General features: G+C 38.2%; 1 protein-coding gene across 1 annotated transcript in view; it reads right to left on the bottom strand.

Moving 5' to 3' along the window:
• LOC138024161 (exosome RNA helicase MTR4-like) overlaps positions 1-15000 on the bottom strand; it is a 55524-nt gene that overhangs the window by 283 nt on the left and 40241 nt on the right. The window contains exons 21-31 of the mRNA XM_068871268.1: positions 12333-12461; positions 11143-11253; positions 10041-10133; positions 8020-8115; positions 6791-6888; positions 5645-5710; positions 4174-4279; positions 3340-3396; positions 2557-2719; positions 1153-1257; positions 1-558 (exon numbers count right to left, since the gene is read on the bottom strand). The exon at positions 1-558 is cut by the window's left edge and continues 283 nt beyond it. Coding sequence (XP_068727369.1) covers positions 506-558; positions 1153-1257; positions 2557-2719; positions 3340-3396; positions 4174-4279; positions 5645-5710; positions 6791-6888; positions 8020-8115; positions 10041-10133; positions 11143-11253; positions 12333-12461 — 1077 coding nt within the window. The 3' untranslated portion in view covers positions 1-505. The remainder of the gene's footprint in view (positions 559-1152; positions 1258-2556; positions 2720-3339; positions 3397-4173; positions 4280-5644; positions 5711-6790; positions 6889-8019; positions 8116-10040; positions 10134-11142; positions 11254-12332; positions 12462-15000) is intronic.

Below are 15000 nucleotides of genomic sequence, written 5' to 3'. Positions count from 1 at the left end.
ATTCTCGTTTTGTAAGATTTCTTAAAATTAGAGGAAATTATATACATGTCCACCACCAAAGGTTCAAACAGCTTTGATATTCCAGTGAATATGACAGTTTGCCTCAAAATGTCAACTTGGTGGGACTAAATTACAAAGAATCCCACCAATAGCAAATTCAGTGACTGCACTTAAGAAATCCAAGATCTTGATACAGATGGCAGTGATGAGAATGATAACAAGAATATTGCAATGTCAGTCTAAGCAAGAACAAGTTGCCAAAAAATCTTAATTTTATAGTGTCAAGTTCCTTGTGTCATGACATAGCTTGCTTGACTGTAAGTAAGAGAAGCAATCTTGTTTAGTGACTATCTACAATGATACACTATGCAGAACTTTTCAACTTTGATTAGCTCATTCAGTAATTTACATCTAACATGTATTTATCACAACCAAGTACTGTGCGCCATCATGAATAACTGGAGAGGACACGACAAAACTGCTGTGGAAGCACTTCCACCTCATCTTAGAGATACAGGCTAGCAGCAAATATGATGTCTCGTTTAATCTTGATAATTCCTAAAAGAAGAGGAAAGTTTGGAAAAGATTGTTACATGTTCTTTGTATTGTCAGAAGTCCATAAGGCAACGTCCTGATCTGGGATGCAATGAAGCCTATCAGTTTACGGTATTGTATTTTTGGAACTCTACCTCTGTTCCGCAGAAAACTAAAATGATGGTACTGCTAGATTTTTTGTAGCAAAACTCGTGCCAGTGTTGTGTTTCTTGCATTAAGCATGAACCATGCTGAGTGGTCATAATTTGGCAGGACCTGTATTCTAAGTTAAGATAATACCATAAACTGATAGGTGAAAGAGATGGGTGAGAGAGATCAATACTTCTGGGTTGTGGACTTTGGTACTGTCATATTATTAAAGCAGGGTTGGATCTACATAATTATGATTATTTAAAAAGGTCCCCAGAATACTTACTGGTGTGTGGATTATCGCATGGAAAAAAAAGTTGAAAGGTCACCCCCTGACAATTTGCATTCATACATTAATTAATTTTTACAGGTTGTAAAATGATGAAATTGGGAAAAGTAAAACTCTTTTTTTAACAGTTAGCATTCTAGTCTTTCTATGGTACATGGTACAAGTGCCACTGAATTTACCTTCAGCAAATTTATTTTCCAGCTCTGTATTTCCAATGGCCTTGGAAGCTTGGCACATTTGCCTTAAAAGCTCCTCTAGACGACGCATACACCTAATTACGCTTCCTGAAAAAAACAAAGCAAACAAAAAAACAAAGTGACTGCCGATACTAGATTAATGAAAAACATATTAGTGTGGATCTAACAGCAGTCACGCCAGTTTCTTCAGCTCAGAGACATCAAATCAAAATTTGGATTAAATAATTATGCCTCACTCTTCTGATTGACAAAACATACACATTAAGGTTCGAGGGGCCTCCATAGAGAGAGTAACATCTATAAGTGGTCATTCTATTTACATAAAATTATGCCACAATGGTCGAAGCAACTAGGTGCCTTCCACATAGTCCCCGCACTGCCCATTCAGTTAGAAATTCCTTTTCTTGTTCATTGCCCGAACAATACTTTCCTACTGTCTATGACAGTGAAAATGAAATAGGCCACTTGCACTAAGAGGTCACGTGACCAATGCTTCCCTTAAACAGTGAGTTGTAATCTTGCAGTTGCCAAAAATTGACAGAACACATAAAAATTATCTTACACGCGAAATTTGAGAGGAAACGCATTTAAGGGAGATATTTTATGGTACTTTGATTTTTCAACAAAGTAGCATGATTTGTCTTGGCCGCCATGTTGGAGGGCATACTCTTGCCCTCCAACATGGCGGCCAAAACTACTTTTTGCTTCTATCTTGTTAAATGTTTGATAGTTGAGTTCAGATGTGTCATAAACGTTACCACATCATCTTTTCAACAATTTCCTTGAAGTTCAAGTGCAAAATTTGTGTCAGAAAGCGGTAATTCATAATTTTAAAAAATCAAGTTTTGGTCAAGTGACCAGTTACGGACTTTCTCATTTTAAGCAAATGGTGCGGGTTTGAAAAACCAAATCACTATTATTTTGTTTAAGAGATGACCCACTAATAGTGTTTCGAAGGCAAAATCATGTAACTTTTATTTTCATAAAAACGATGTCACATGACCTCTTAGTGCAAGTGGCCTATTATTTCAAAGGGCTAAACAGCTCTGATGTTGTTCCTGGCATCTTATCCAACCAAAATAAAGGATCTATTGTTTTACTTATCTTGGTTTCCTTGTCTTCTTAAACCTCTTTAACCCTTTCACTCCCACGATCGAAACGTTAATTCTCCTAACTAGCACTATGGATTTCTTTGTTGGGTAGTCATGAGAATTTGGTATTACATCAAGATCACACCTCAATTAAACTGACAATATCCTTCATTCTCAATGCCTGTCTGACTGACCTGTCATTAAAATTGTGAGGAGAATTTACATACTAATCTCTCCTGGGAGCCAAAGGGTTAAAACTACATTAATTTCTTAACGAAATTAAGAGAATTCTGACCTTCAAATGCATCGGTCATTTTACAGATTTGGGAAAATGATGCCCCATTTGCCCATGCAAATACAACATCCATGATATGGGGCTTGAAGGACTCCACATAAGTTTCAACGTCAATCTCGAGCTTTGCTTCCTCTGATACTTTTCCAATCCGACGGGCCGACTCCTAGAAGAGTAAAATGCATCCGAAAGCTTTCAATGTAATGAACCATTAATAATTCGTGAGCCTAACAGCCTATCAAAACATTCATGAAACACTCCTCACTAGAATTCTTTATAAATTGTAAAGAATGATAATGAGGCCTGGCAAGTTTTCTTTTAAGCTAATGTCTTCTCCTTACATTTTGAACCTTTACTAGGACTCTGTTTTGAAGCCGTCAAAAAATTGGCTGCACCTGTTTTATCGCGAACTAGATAAAACAATGCTGCTCGTTTCTTAAACAGTACATAACTAGATTGTACAGTTCTGAATAAAATTCAGGGGTGAGTTGTAAAATATCATGGCTGTCACTGAGAGGGAGGGTGTAGGGATCCACCATAATTATCTCTGTCCATCTTCACCACCCTCTTGAATACATTTGGGAGAAAGGTTTTTCAGCAGCAAGGACATTCTCCATTAAACAATGTCTTGAGACCAGTAAGGGAAAGTAACTGGACTCTAATTCCAATTTTATGGATAGAGAGCTGTAATCAACCCGGACTCATTGAAAAATTAGATTCTTAAGAGCGGAGCAGCAGTTAAAAGTACTGTAACTTCATGCAATGTAAATTGAGATGATCCCACACCTGCATCTGCCTCAGTGGACCTGCTAACTCCTCAGTAAGTTTGGGCAATTCATCACTCTGTCAAAAAAAAAATGTAAAGATTAATGTACCAGTATTTATTTTGCTCATGGTGGAACTTCTAGTGATGAGCTATAATTTTGGGCAAAACTAGTTGGGAAAATGTGACACACCACAATTAAAATGGTCATTCCCTTATTTGTCTATGTGATTAAATATTAACTTCTCCATACTTGCCCCCTCCAATGTTGGTTTAGAAATAACCAAAGGCTTGCGATTTTCACCATGTTATCAACATTGGTATGGGGAAGAGAGGGGGGCCAATAGACTTTGTTTGTGAGTCAAGGCTGCTGCCTAAGAAAATTTACCCTTGGATGAAGGGGCCCTCAGAGCTAAACGCTGAGAACTTAGGAGCCCAACATATGAAGTGAAAGGTGTTGCTGTGAAAAATTAAGGTGCCCAGAGCTATTCTTTGGGAGCCCCAGGCTACCGGGCTCCTGTTAGGCAACAGCCTTGTAAGTGCATGTCCAATGATGTTCATGCCAGAATTGTTTCGTTTTTTTTCTTTTTTTTCCAAGATTGCAGCTCACAGGCGTTCCAGGGACCAACCCTCCACTCCAGTGGCAGAAAAACTTTGAAACTGAAAATTATCATTGCAATCAAATTTGTTTGAAAAACTTTCAAAAGGAATATTAGTAACATAAAAAATGAATAAGATCTCTTTTCTTCACTTTCCAATTTCCAGGGCACTGTCACATCTGTAATGACGGAAAAACACCATCTTGTTTCACAGATTTGAGTGAAACCAATCTAATGCAAAATATCTTTTCCATGTACCTTTTCCTCAAACACAAAACAGCTCAGTAAAGCCACACACTGCTGTACTGAGAGATCATTGAAGACACCATTGAATATCATCTCTGTTAAAAGCAGCTCATCGCCACTGTAAAAAGAAGAAAAACACTACATAACCTGAACATTTCTCACTTTTAAAGTAGGAAGTATTAACATTTAACCCTTTAGCACCCAAACTGGCCAGACTTAGTGTTTTACTCTGTCTAACGCCAGACGATTTTCATGTCCCCATTAACCCTTTAACACCCAAACTGGCCTAAACGGGCCAGACTTAGTATTTTACTCTGTCTAACACCAGACAATTTTATTCATCAATGGGGAACCCCCAGGAGTCAATGGGTTAATCACTCACAGAAAAATTATGTCCCTGTTAAGCCATTGACTCCTAGGAGTGACACTTGATAGATTTTACTCTGTCTAGCGCCAGACAATTTTACTCATCAGTGGGGCGTGGTTCATGAGTCAATGGGTTAAACAGACAAAAGAGTCACGTGCCAGAGTTATGCATACAACCATTTGTGATACACTGTGACAAGCTGCTTCCTTAGAAGCAATGACCCAACCACAAGTTTCATTTTGTCCCATCTCAGAAAATAAAAAGATTGTCTGTCTGCTACTGTGATTTCCCTGCCTAGCTTTTACAGAGTGCTTCCAATAATGTCACAGCAAACTAACACAATTTCTTGTCATGATATTCATGAATTATGTATGAGGTGTTCTGTCACTCAAACAGAACTAGGTCACATGACAGTTGAGACAAGGAGGGAACTGGGTCAAATACCCCACAATGCCCAGTTCTTTTGTGCAAAATCAAACAATTACCGGTATGTTGTTCTATGTTTATGAGGGTGGGTTGTGTTGTCTTATTTACGCTATCGCTATAATTATAACATCTGTTGTAACCGTGGATTTAAGTTATTAATTAGCAATTATTCACCGAAGTGGAGGTTGGCGGCTTGGTAAATATCCACCATTAGTATATAGTATTAAAACAGTGGATAGCGTTGAACGCGGGCGCTGATCAGGAAAAAATGTTGTCCCAATTTGCATCCGTGACAAGTGAAGAAAACATCCAAATTAATTTTTTGTGCTGTATATTATCTCACTGTTTTAGTATATTTACCTCGCCGCTTCACGGCTCGGTAAATATCCACCACTAGCCACCTCCACTTCGGTGAATAGTTGTTAACTAGCCACTGACACTGAGGTGAATAGTTGTTTTAGTATTATTTTACTAAAACAGTGAGATAATAGCACAAAAAGATGAGTTTAACTCATTTTTCCTCCAATGTTTTCAGGTGCAAATCCCACGCAAGTTGCTTGGAGGTGAATAACAGGGGATATCTGGAGTTTGAGTAGCCAATCAGAGCGTGCTTTGAACGCTATATATCCACTGTTTTAGTTACCGGTAGTATAATTATACTAAAACAAATTAATGCATCTTTTAACCAACCTGCTCAGCTCGCAAGCTACACGCCCTTTTAACTCAATAACATCAGCAGCAGTTGCGTATCCCAATCTGCAACACAGAAGATTTACCATCAATCAAGAAAAAAATGAGGGTTGCATGTCAAAATGAAGATGCTCCTTGTCATTTTTGTGACCATACTTAGAAAGAAACTGTAAAGAAGTCACACATGGTTAAAAAACCCCCAATTTTTGGCCTTGATAAAACTTACCTGTAGACTTTGTACTAACTTATTCTAATTTTTCCCTACAGAGTAATTTTCTTAAACTATAAAAACTTTTACCCATGGCCACGAATATTGTATCCTTTCCACAACTTTCTGTTCAGAAAATCAAGTCATTTACCGGTACTTGTACACTGGACTGATAGGGGCATCAAGAACAAACCAATGCATAAGGTACACCTGTAGTCAACACTATTTTTATTTGACAACAATCTTTCCAGTAACAAGAATGTTTTTCACTCGGCGTAAACCAGCCCGCATTTGGACCAACCACTGAGCCGAGTGTGGCATCGGTTTACTTTACGTTGATTTTCATGTTACAAACTACTTTGCAATGCAAGAATTAATTTCTTAGTAAACATCCAGGTAAAGAAAGCAGTCTGTAACATAAACCAAGGATTAAACCAAAGCCCCACACTCGCTCAGTTGTGGGACTGATGACTCTTAGTTTTGGTAATGTTACTTGAAACAGTACACAATAATTATTTTTAAAAAGTAATTATCAATTTTCTGAGAAAAACATCATCTTAGTCTGTATCTAAGAAAGCTAAGCGGTCGTAAAGAAGCCGGGAAGAAATCCAGCCATGAATGGGACTTGAACCTACGACTGTGGGATGGCATCACAACATTTTTCGCAACTGCCTATTTTTTAATAGACTGTAAGATCATTTGCTTACTAGGAAATTGTTGCAGTTCCAATTTCATTATAATGATTATTATCTTCCATCATCAGTGCACAAAATTAAAAAAAATTCCAGGTTGTTCCTTTCTCAAACGTCAGGCAACTAAACCTGTAAATTTGGTTGCCCTTATAAATGCTTGGTTGTCCATTAGGAAAAGACCTTATCTATTTAATATGTAAGGTACCAAAACTGTTTGAGGTCCACCTTAACAACACAGCAACAAACCTTCTGAGAACTCGCTTTCTGCTCTTGAGTTCATCCAGCTGAAGAACCGTCCTTGTTCTTCTTAGTTCTTTCTTCACTGACTTGATTTCAGCATTTATCTAAAGCAACAAAATGATTCATTTCACTAAATTGATAATATCATTTATTATTTTAACCATCAGAACTCAGCCAATTTATAGTTACCGGTAATTAACCAATACCTCTAAAACAAGGTTGAAATCAAAGTTAACCAAATTATACTTTTCCTGGATGGAAAACCTTTCAAATACTTATTTCTTGGCTCTAGACTAACAGTAAAAAGACGTCCACATAAAAAAAAAAAAAAAAAACGTCAGAATCTTTTGGAAGAAACCTTCAGAGTAACAACAAAAATAACTTCATTAAACACATTTCAAGTTTACAAGGCCTAGCAAAAGTGCTAACAATTAAGGAGACTGCCCGTGAAAGGAAATGACATTAACCCAGATCAAATTTAATGCAGAGAGAGGGGAAACTATAGAGTCTAGAGTTGGGTGTTTACAAGCACAGAACTTGAGCTGGCATTTCCCAGCATTTTCCTTCCCATTGCCAAAACCACTTGACCACGCTGCCTCATTGCTCATGACAAAAGGGACATGAAATTTTCACAGAGACTGACACAAAGCTTTGAACAACTAGATCCTGAACTACAGTCTACCTTCTCAAAAAAAAAAAAAATTCTGAGAGAATTTGGTCAAACTATAATAATAGATGGCTACTCGTAGATAGGTAGGTAGGTTGGTTGGTTGGTAAGCTCTTGCAAGCAACACTTAGACCATATTAAATTTTGCAAGTAATAACACTCCACACTCCAGTCCAACACTCTAAAGACCTAGACGATTAAATCTACACGATTCTACACTATTAATCCATTGACCTAGGAGTGCAAGGCAATTGATTTTACTGTGGCAATGATCAATTGGAGGAGGGGGGGGGGGGGGGAGGGGGGTTCAAGGAGTCACTGGGTTTATTACCGGTACTGGACGATATACTTTCTGTTCTTTACTGGTAAGTGTTTTCCCAATACAGATCATGTGACAATGCTGAAGTCATTTATATCAAAAACGAGGTCATTCAAAGTAAAACTAATTAAAATTATGCCAACTTTGAAAAGAGAGTACTCTAATGAATGTAGATTAGGAAAACAAAATATCTACTAGCAAATATGGTTGATTGCTGTAAAGACAAAACTATCCTTTAATAATAATTACCTTTGCCTTTTGTTCATATTGGCCATACAACGACTCCAATGAAGGATCCTTATGTAACGGATGAATGTACATGCGATGTTCCAACATTTCTATTTTCTATTGAAAAGTTCAAAATGCACCATTTTAAAACAATGAATGGACAAAAGCCCAAGCTGAGAACCAGAGACCAGAGTAGTGACCCACAAGGAGCTTTGGAGTCATAACTCGTTGAAACCCTCTCGTGCAACCAGGACAGACCACAATGATGGGAACTTCACGCCCTGTTCTTTGCAAATAGCGCATGAGTTCTTTTATGTCCCAAAGGGTTACAATCATTGAAGGGTTGTCACACAATGCCCATGCTTTACCATCCTTATCCGAGTTAAAACTAGACAGTCTAACCATTTGCAGATATCATTACAAAGGCAGCACTTTCTCCTCATTTATTTAAAGTCCCTGAGTGTTGGTCCAGCGAGAGTCAAACTCACAGCCTCCCGCACGGCAGCCCGCAAGCCACCAGCGTGCGGTGGTGCACGACACCCAAAATCATGCATATTAGTACAACCAAAATCTGTTGACCTGGGCTAACGCATCGTTAAAGCTAACCAGTATAATTAAAACCCGTGGGATGTCAAAGTTTTCAACAATGGTTTGCAGCAATTACCATGCTTTTAGCAAAGTGTACCTAACCTCAAAATATTTTCTTTAAGCAAAAGTTAAATATCAAACATATATTTACCTTAATGTTTGCTTCTAAAGATTTTACTTTTTAATATTGCTCTTAAGGTATGTAAGAGTTTAAAGATGCTGGCATTCATTTGTCCCAATGGTCAAGGCAGTGAGAGGCATGGACCTATTCCTGCCATGACAACATAAACTACTTTGCATTAGTGTTTTGGCGACGTAAATAAGTTTTTGACGTCACTGAAGGGGGAGACCCATACCCCTCACTAGCTTGGCCAAGTGAATGCCAGCTTTGTTTCTCTCTCTCTCTCTTGTACCTCATTAGGTCTGTTAAAAGTAAAATGTAGAGAAGCAAAAGTAAAACTTTTGCAAAAGAAATACTTTGAGGTAGGTGCACTTGAATTAGTATTTTAACCACATTTAGAGTGACCGTATTTATAACACCTTGGCAAGGTTTCAAATGGAATTAGAAGAAGCAACATAATAAATACACTTTATTGAATGGTTTAACACATAATTATGCACTCTGATATTTTGCGAGTTGTAGCAAGGAAAAATACGAGTAATGAGCAAGATGTCTGCATGTATTATACTTTAAACCTTTCAATAAGGGATTTCTTATTCCACTATTATGCCATTTTCTAATATTTTGGCTTCTTCCTGCAATGACTGAAAATCATATCGATTTTCATAATTAGGCATAATGTAATGATGAAAAAAAAAACCAAAATATTCAAGTGTCCTTTATTTTGATTGGATAAATGAAATGAGGAGTGACAAGCAATGACAAGCTAAATTCTTGGGCTTTGCATCCTGTTGAAAACAATCTTATATGTTGAAAAACTCCAGTTCCATCCATATTTGCCCTGCTCTAAACTGGTCAAACTGGGACACTACAGTGTATTACCATCTCATATTTTTTCAAGTCTCTTAACAAAATATCATGGCAAAATGGTGTAATAGTGGAATAATAATACTATTATTATTAATCACATTTTTTCCTTAAAACTGGAAGCACATGAAAGATGTTGTGCATCAACTGGGTAGGCAGAAAAATTCTGAGCCCCAGATGGGATTTAAACCCACGTCCCTCAGTGATCTAGTATGGATGCTCTAACCACTGAGCTAGTGGAGACTCTGTGGTGAGCAAGGGTGGAATGTAGGACAGTATATACTACGACTGCATAACGCAGTCACGTAGTCTAATCTTAACCATATATGACTCTTAACTGCGTCGAGCAGTCACATTAAGGCAAATCCCATCTCAGGCAAAGCTTGGATGAGTTTCCAGTTGATGCATAACAACTTTCATGTATTTATCTCAAAACTGGAAGTAGGTACAAGCATTTACAACTCACCCTAACAACTGTTTTTAATCCATCATCTTTTATTCCCATATCCTCAACTGGATCCAGCAGCGGAAGGCCATCTGGGAATCGACGTTTTACTTCCTGAAAAGTCAACCGCAAAACAGAAATGATTATCACTGAATCGATGTAACCTTTTGAATACCCTCCACCTTGACACTGACCAGAATATGATTTCTCAAACAAGAGGCTTCAAGTAGCCAACACTTTGTTCGCTGATTTCCTTTTAAAGTTCCCAGTATTTCAGTGTTGTTCAATGTTACATTATCTTGTTCAGTACGTGGTATCATTGTTTTGCTGTTCATGCTTGGTCTGTTGTCATAATTTCGTAGCAGTGTGTCACATCCAGTTCAATTCTGTAGTCCGACATCCAAAGTCCACAATCCACCACCCAATGATAGGGTTTAGTGCAACTGTAGAATAGTTGTTCCACACATTTAAAACTGTAACAGTTGTTAACATCATTGATTCCAATCAAAACCAGTAAATAGATGCTCTACAAGTTTCTTGACAACACGGGAAGAATTATAAAATTATGTAATTAGACCGGTAGGATGTGTTACTGGGTCATAACGATAACTGGATATTGCATTGCCTGCAACAAAAACATTTTCCAATCATGCACACAATGTTCTTTAGTAAATAATATTTTTATTTTCTCTCTTTTCTGTCACATAATTTTCTGCCGTCTGGTGGTCATCACGATTGCCTCTGAAAGCAGAGACACCAAGTTCAAATCCTACTCAACTGCCTTCTTCTCTGAAGAGTCTATCTTCCAGGCAAAGAGATCTTACGCATGCACAGGAAAATCAAAACCCCCCATCAGCACCGAAAAAAGAATCCTGAAAAATCCTATTCTTTGTTCCTTCAAACAAAGGAATACATGTAACTGCCTTATCGTGTAATGAGACGGACAAAAGATGAGATGCAAGCATAAGACAGTAATTTAGTGCCTGCCAAGACCTTGATTTGTCATGCCAGCCACAAAGAACCTTACTTCAGGCTAAAGTGAGATTTTCAAGGGTTTTTTAAGACACCAGTTTTCAAAAGTTCCAAGAGAGTAATATTGCTCAAGTTGTTGATTGTTAAATACCTTAACTGATTTGCCTACACTTTGTCTGCTGTCCAGTGATCTCAAGTCCTTAGGAATGTATAATCTCACACTGCTTATGGCTTGAACCAGATGTAGCAAGATTGGAACAACCTAAATACCAAAAAATTCAATGGCAAACAAGTTTATAATAAGTGAGCAATTAGACCACTGGTAGTTGTGCCAAGCCAACCACCACAGCCTGACCTATATGCAATCTCAACAAAAAACACATAGCAGTAGGTGCACAAATAGCTTCAGGCAATCTACACAATAGTTTACACAGGTGAGTACTGGATTTAAATACAATTGAAAATCTCTGGGCGGGTGGGAAAAGGTCAGTTAGTCAGTATAGCGGCTGCCAGAGGTGCCTTTGTATGCTTTCAGCCCGATGTCGTGAGCCGCGCCCTTCGTAATTCAGTCCTTGACTGCAATTAAAGGTGATTAGCACTAGCAATATAATGGCTGACAATGTTTTGGGAGGCAGGTACAAAACACAGGTCACAGGTCATTGTTTTATAAACGAGACAGAGAGAATCCTAAACATTCATTACAGCTAACTTTAGGCCTAAGAAAAAGTTTTTAGGCCGTAATGTTAGCAGGGTTGTTTCCGGTTGGTAAAACAATGACTTGTGACTTGTGACCTGTGTCTTGTACCTGCCCCACAAAACATTGCCGGCTTTTATGTTTTTTTAAGTGCCTGTGAGGGACTACGACGAGCTAAGATTTGCCACTGACAAAACGGACCAATCTGCAGACTTCTAGTCTGACTAGTGAGGATATTGATGACGTCATTTGCCGCCTTTGCATGGTTGGCAAAAGATTCGTGAAGTTCCGTGAGGCTTACGTAAAATCCTTCTCTGAGAAACAAGAAAATGCTGACATGAAGAAAACTTCATTACAACTTAAAATTATTCAAGGAATTCCTTGCAAGTGAAGGAAAAAAATGTGTGAAAATTGAAGAAATTCCAGCCGCAGAGCTGCAAGAATTTGAGATAAAGTTTGTGCTCAGTGTTAGAAAGAAAAATAGTGAGTAAAACACTCCTGTCTAGATAATAAAATTAGCTCGAAGATATGAATAATTATTTTATGTTCTCATGGCAAGAACAATACACGTATCTCACGAGTGAGTGCATTGTTCTTGCCACTCGAGCATTATCATTTCTTCTATTTTTATTGCAGACAAATCTAACCTGCATTTCTCCTTTTTCGTCAGGACCACATGGCTGTGGTTTGTCTCCATCAGCTGATTTAACTGATTTGCTAGAGCAGTTTAACAAGGCCTCTATCACAAACAATGTCTCTCCTTGGCTTGGTCCACTCTGATCAAAGACAAAAGTAATGTATGTCAATGTTCCCACTGCAACCATGTCGATGATCAGTCACTGTTTGATGCTACTCTGGATTGCAAGTTATTTTTAGGTTATGAGCTTCAAATCCAGGTATGTCAAACCATGTCTGGAAAACCAAAATGTCACCAATCTAACCACATAATTCGAGTTGGGACAAAGAGAGTAGGGATGGAGCAGTGCTCAGAGCACTTGTCTCCCACCAATGTGGCCTGAGTTCAATTTCCAGCCTTGGTGTCAAATGAGGGTTGAGTTTGTTGGTTGCAGTCTACTCTGCTCCGATAAGTTTTTCTCTGGGTGCACTGGTTTTCCCCTCTCCTCAAAAAACCAATTCATGATTGGAGATGTGTTGATTTGATTTCATTTGATTTCCGTAGTGTCCCCAATTGGTGATTCAGCACTAAATACACTTGAAACCTAAAAAAACTTTATAATAATTATTAAAGCTATTGATTTGTATGACTTGGTGACTGGAACTCTCTCTCACTGGCCACCAACCATCACTGCCCTCGGATTTTGCAACTGGTTTACAGTCAAGCTATGTCATGCATGACCAGTATCCACAAGACTAAAATGAACATTCAAATTCCTCTTTGGAGCCTTCGAGATTTGAATGGAATCTTGAAGATTTTTCTGAAAGTTGCTGCGATAACTGAGCAATAATTAATTCATCAAATGCTTGAAATAGTTTTTACTTCTCAAACACTGTTTATTTCATAATAAAACGAAAGTTCATACCTAACTATTTTTGATATATCAAGGAAATATCCCCGGCAATATTCAGAATCTCAAGAGCAAAGTTCAAAACTGGCACACAGATTTTAATACTCAGTTAAAATTTCAAAACAACTGGTCATGTGTGACACTGCTGGACTGTAAGACTGAGAACAAGAATGCATTTTAAAATCAGCTTGCCATGGTTTAGAAATTAAATCCTAATAATTTAATAATGAGATGGCCATGCTTAGTATTTTACTCCATCTAACGCCAGATGATTTTACTCGTCAATGGGTTAATTCTAGTAAATGAATTGAAAAGATGTACTTTTATTGATGGTGAATGTAACATACCAGGACAAATCCAAGTGCTTCTTTGCAGTAGTCAAGCCTGCAACTTTCCGATTACTATTTGAGATGATCTACCACTGAGGTATAGTAGACTCTCATTAGCTACTACGGAAACCACCAATCTGCGGAATGGGCGGAAATTCAATTTCCCTGCCCCGCCCACTTTCGCTTGTAAAATAATACTTCAAATTCTTGAGAGGTTTTCTACTACGTATTCAGAACTGAGTGCATGTGGAAGGGCGTACAATAATGGAAAAGCCCTTGGAGAAGACTGCAGAAGGAAGATTATACAAGACATTATCAGAAAAGGGGGAGACTTCACCACAGGTTTCTTTGTAGGACGTTTTTCTGCATGACTGCCCGTACGAAAATTCTTGGCGAGAGGCGGGCGAGATTCTGGCCATAAAAGGTCTCGCTGATGAGCGATACAGAGCGTGACGATAATCAGCCTGACAGGAGCGATAAAAATTGAACAATAAATGAGCGAGAATGGAGCGGGACATTTGTACTACTCTGACATTTGGACGATATTCTGAGCGATAAACGGGCGAGATTCAGGCCATAAAAAAACGACAATCACGCTAATGAACAATACATTTTTATGGGCGTGACGTTAGTTTATGGCTTATAATTTCGGGTGTTACGAAAACTAAGACCTAAGACCTGGTCTTAGCTTTCGTAGTACGAAAACTACAAACCCGCTCTTAGTTTTCGTACGAAAACTAAGACCCTTTGTTAATAGCGGTGATTGCGGCAAAGAAACCCGGGAAAACTTACCGCTACTCAGAGATTTGGGCGCTGTATGTTGTTTCCTCACACAATTAAGTTTAAACAGACACAACGCCATGAGAAGCTTGAATGTTGTGCGACCTTGCGCGACAGAAAAAAAGTGGCATTTATTGGCACGGAAACTAAAGATAGGGTCTTTCGGAGAACGAGAAACTCTGTCTGTTAACCCTTTGGTTATAGCAAGAGTCCATGTTTTGGTTGTAACCACTAAAAATGTGATACACGCATTCTTCTGTCAGCACACATCTTCCAGTTTCAAAACAAGTCCACAATTTAGCCGTAAGTCACGCAAACAGTAAACGGATGCCCGTAGATGGTCAATTTTATTATGATGCCTGATAGGGGACTGTAAGACATAAGTGATTTTCTGTAAGTTTCTCCATATTTATCTGACTCGCAAGCTTATTTCTCAGCTTATTACAATGAGGATATGAAGTATCATCTGTCAGGGGGTGAGGGTACATCGCGCTATCCTGGTACTTTGACGCATTATTTATAAGAAACATTGAAATCATTATAAACAGAAACAAAATAGGCCCTAATTGAAACTATGCCTACTTTAATAGTGCCATTATAAATTATAAACTAGAAAATCCCCTGCCTGCCACTCCCCCCACCCCAATAGACAGTATCACTGTTTTTTGTTTGCGTGACTT

This window comes from Montipora capricornis, chromosome 11 (genome assembly GCF_036669925.1).
Source record: "Montipora capricornis isolate CH-2021 chromosome 11, ASM3666992v2, whole genome shotgun sequence".
NCBI classification, from domain to species: domain Eukaryota; kingdom Metazoa; phylum Cnidaria; class Anthozoa; order Scleractinia; family Acroporidae; genus Montipora; species Montipora capricornis.
The sequence above is the reverse complement of the archived record's forward strand: the minus strand, read 5'-3'. Positions and strand labels throughout refer to the sequence as shown.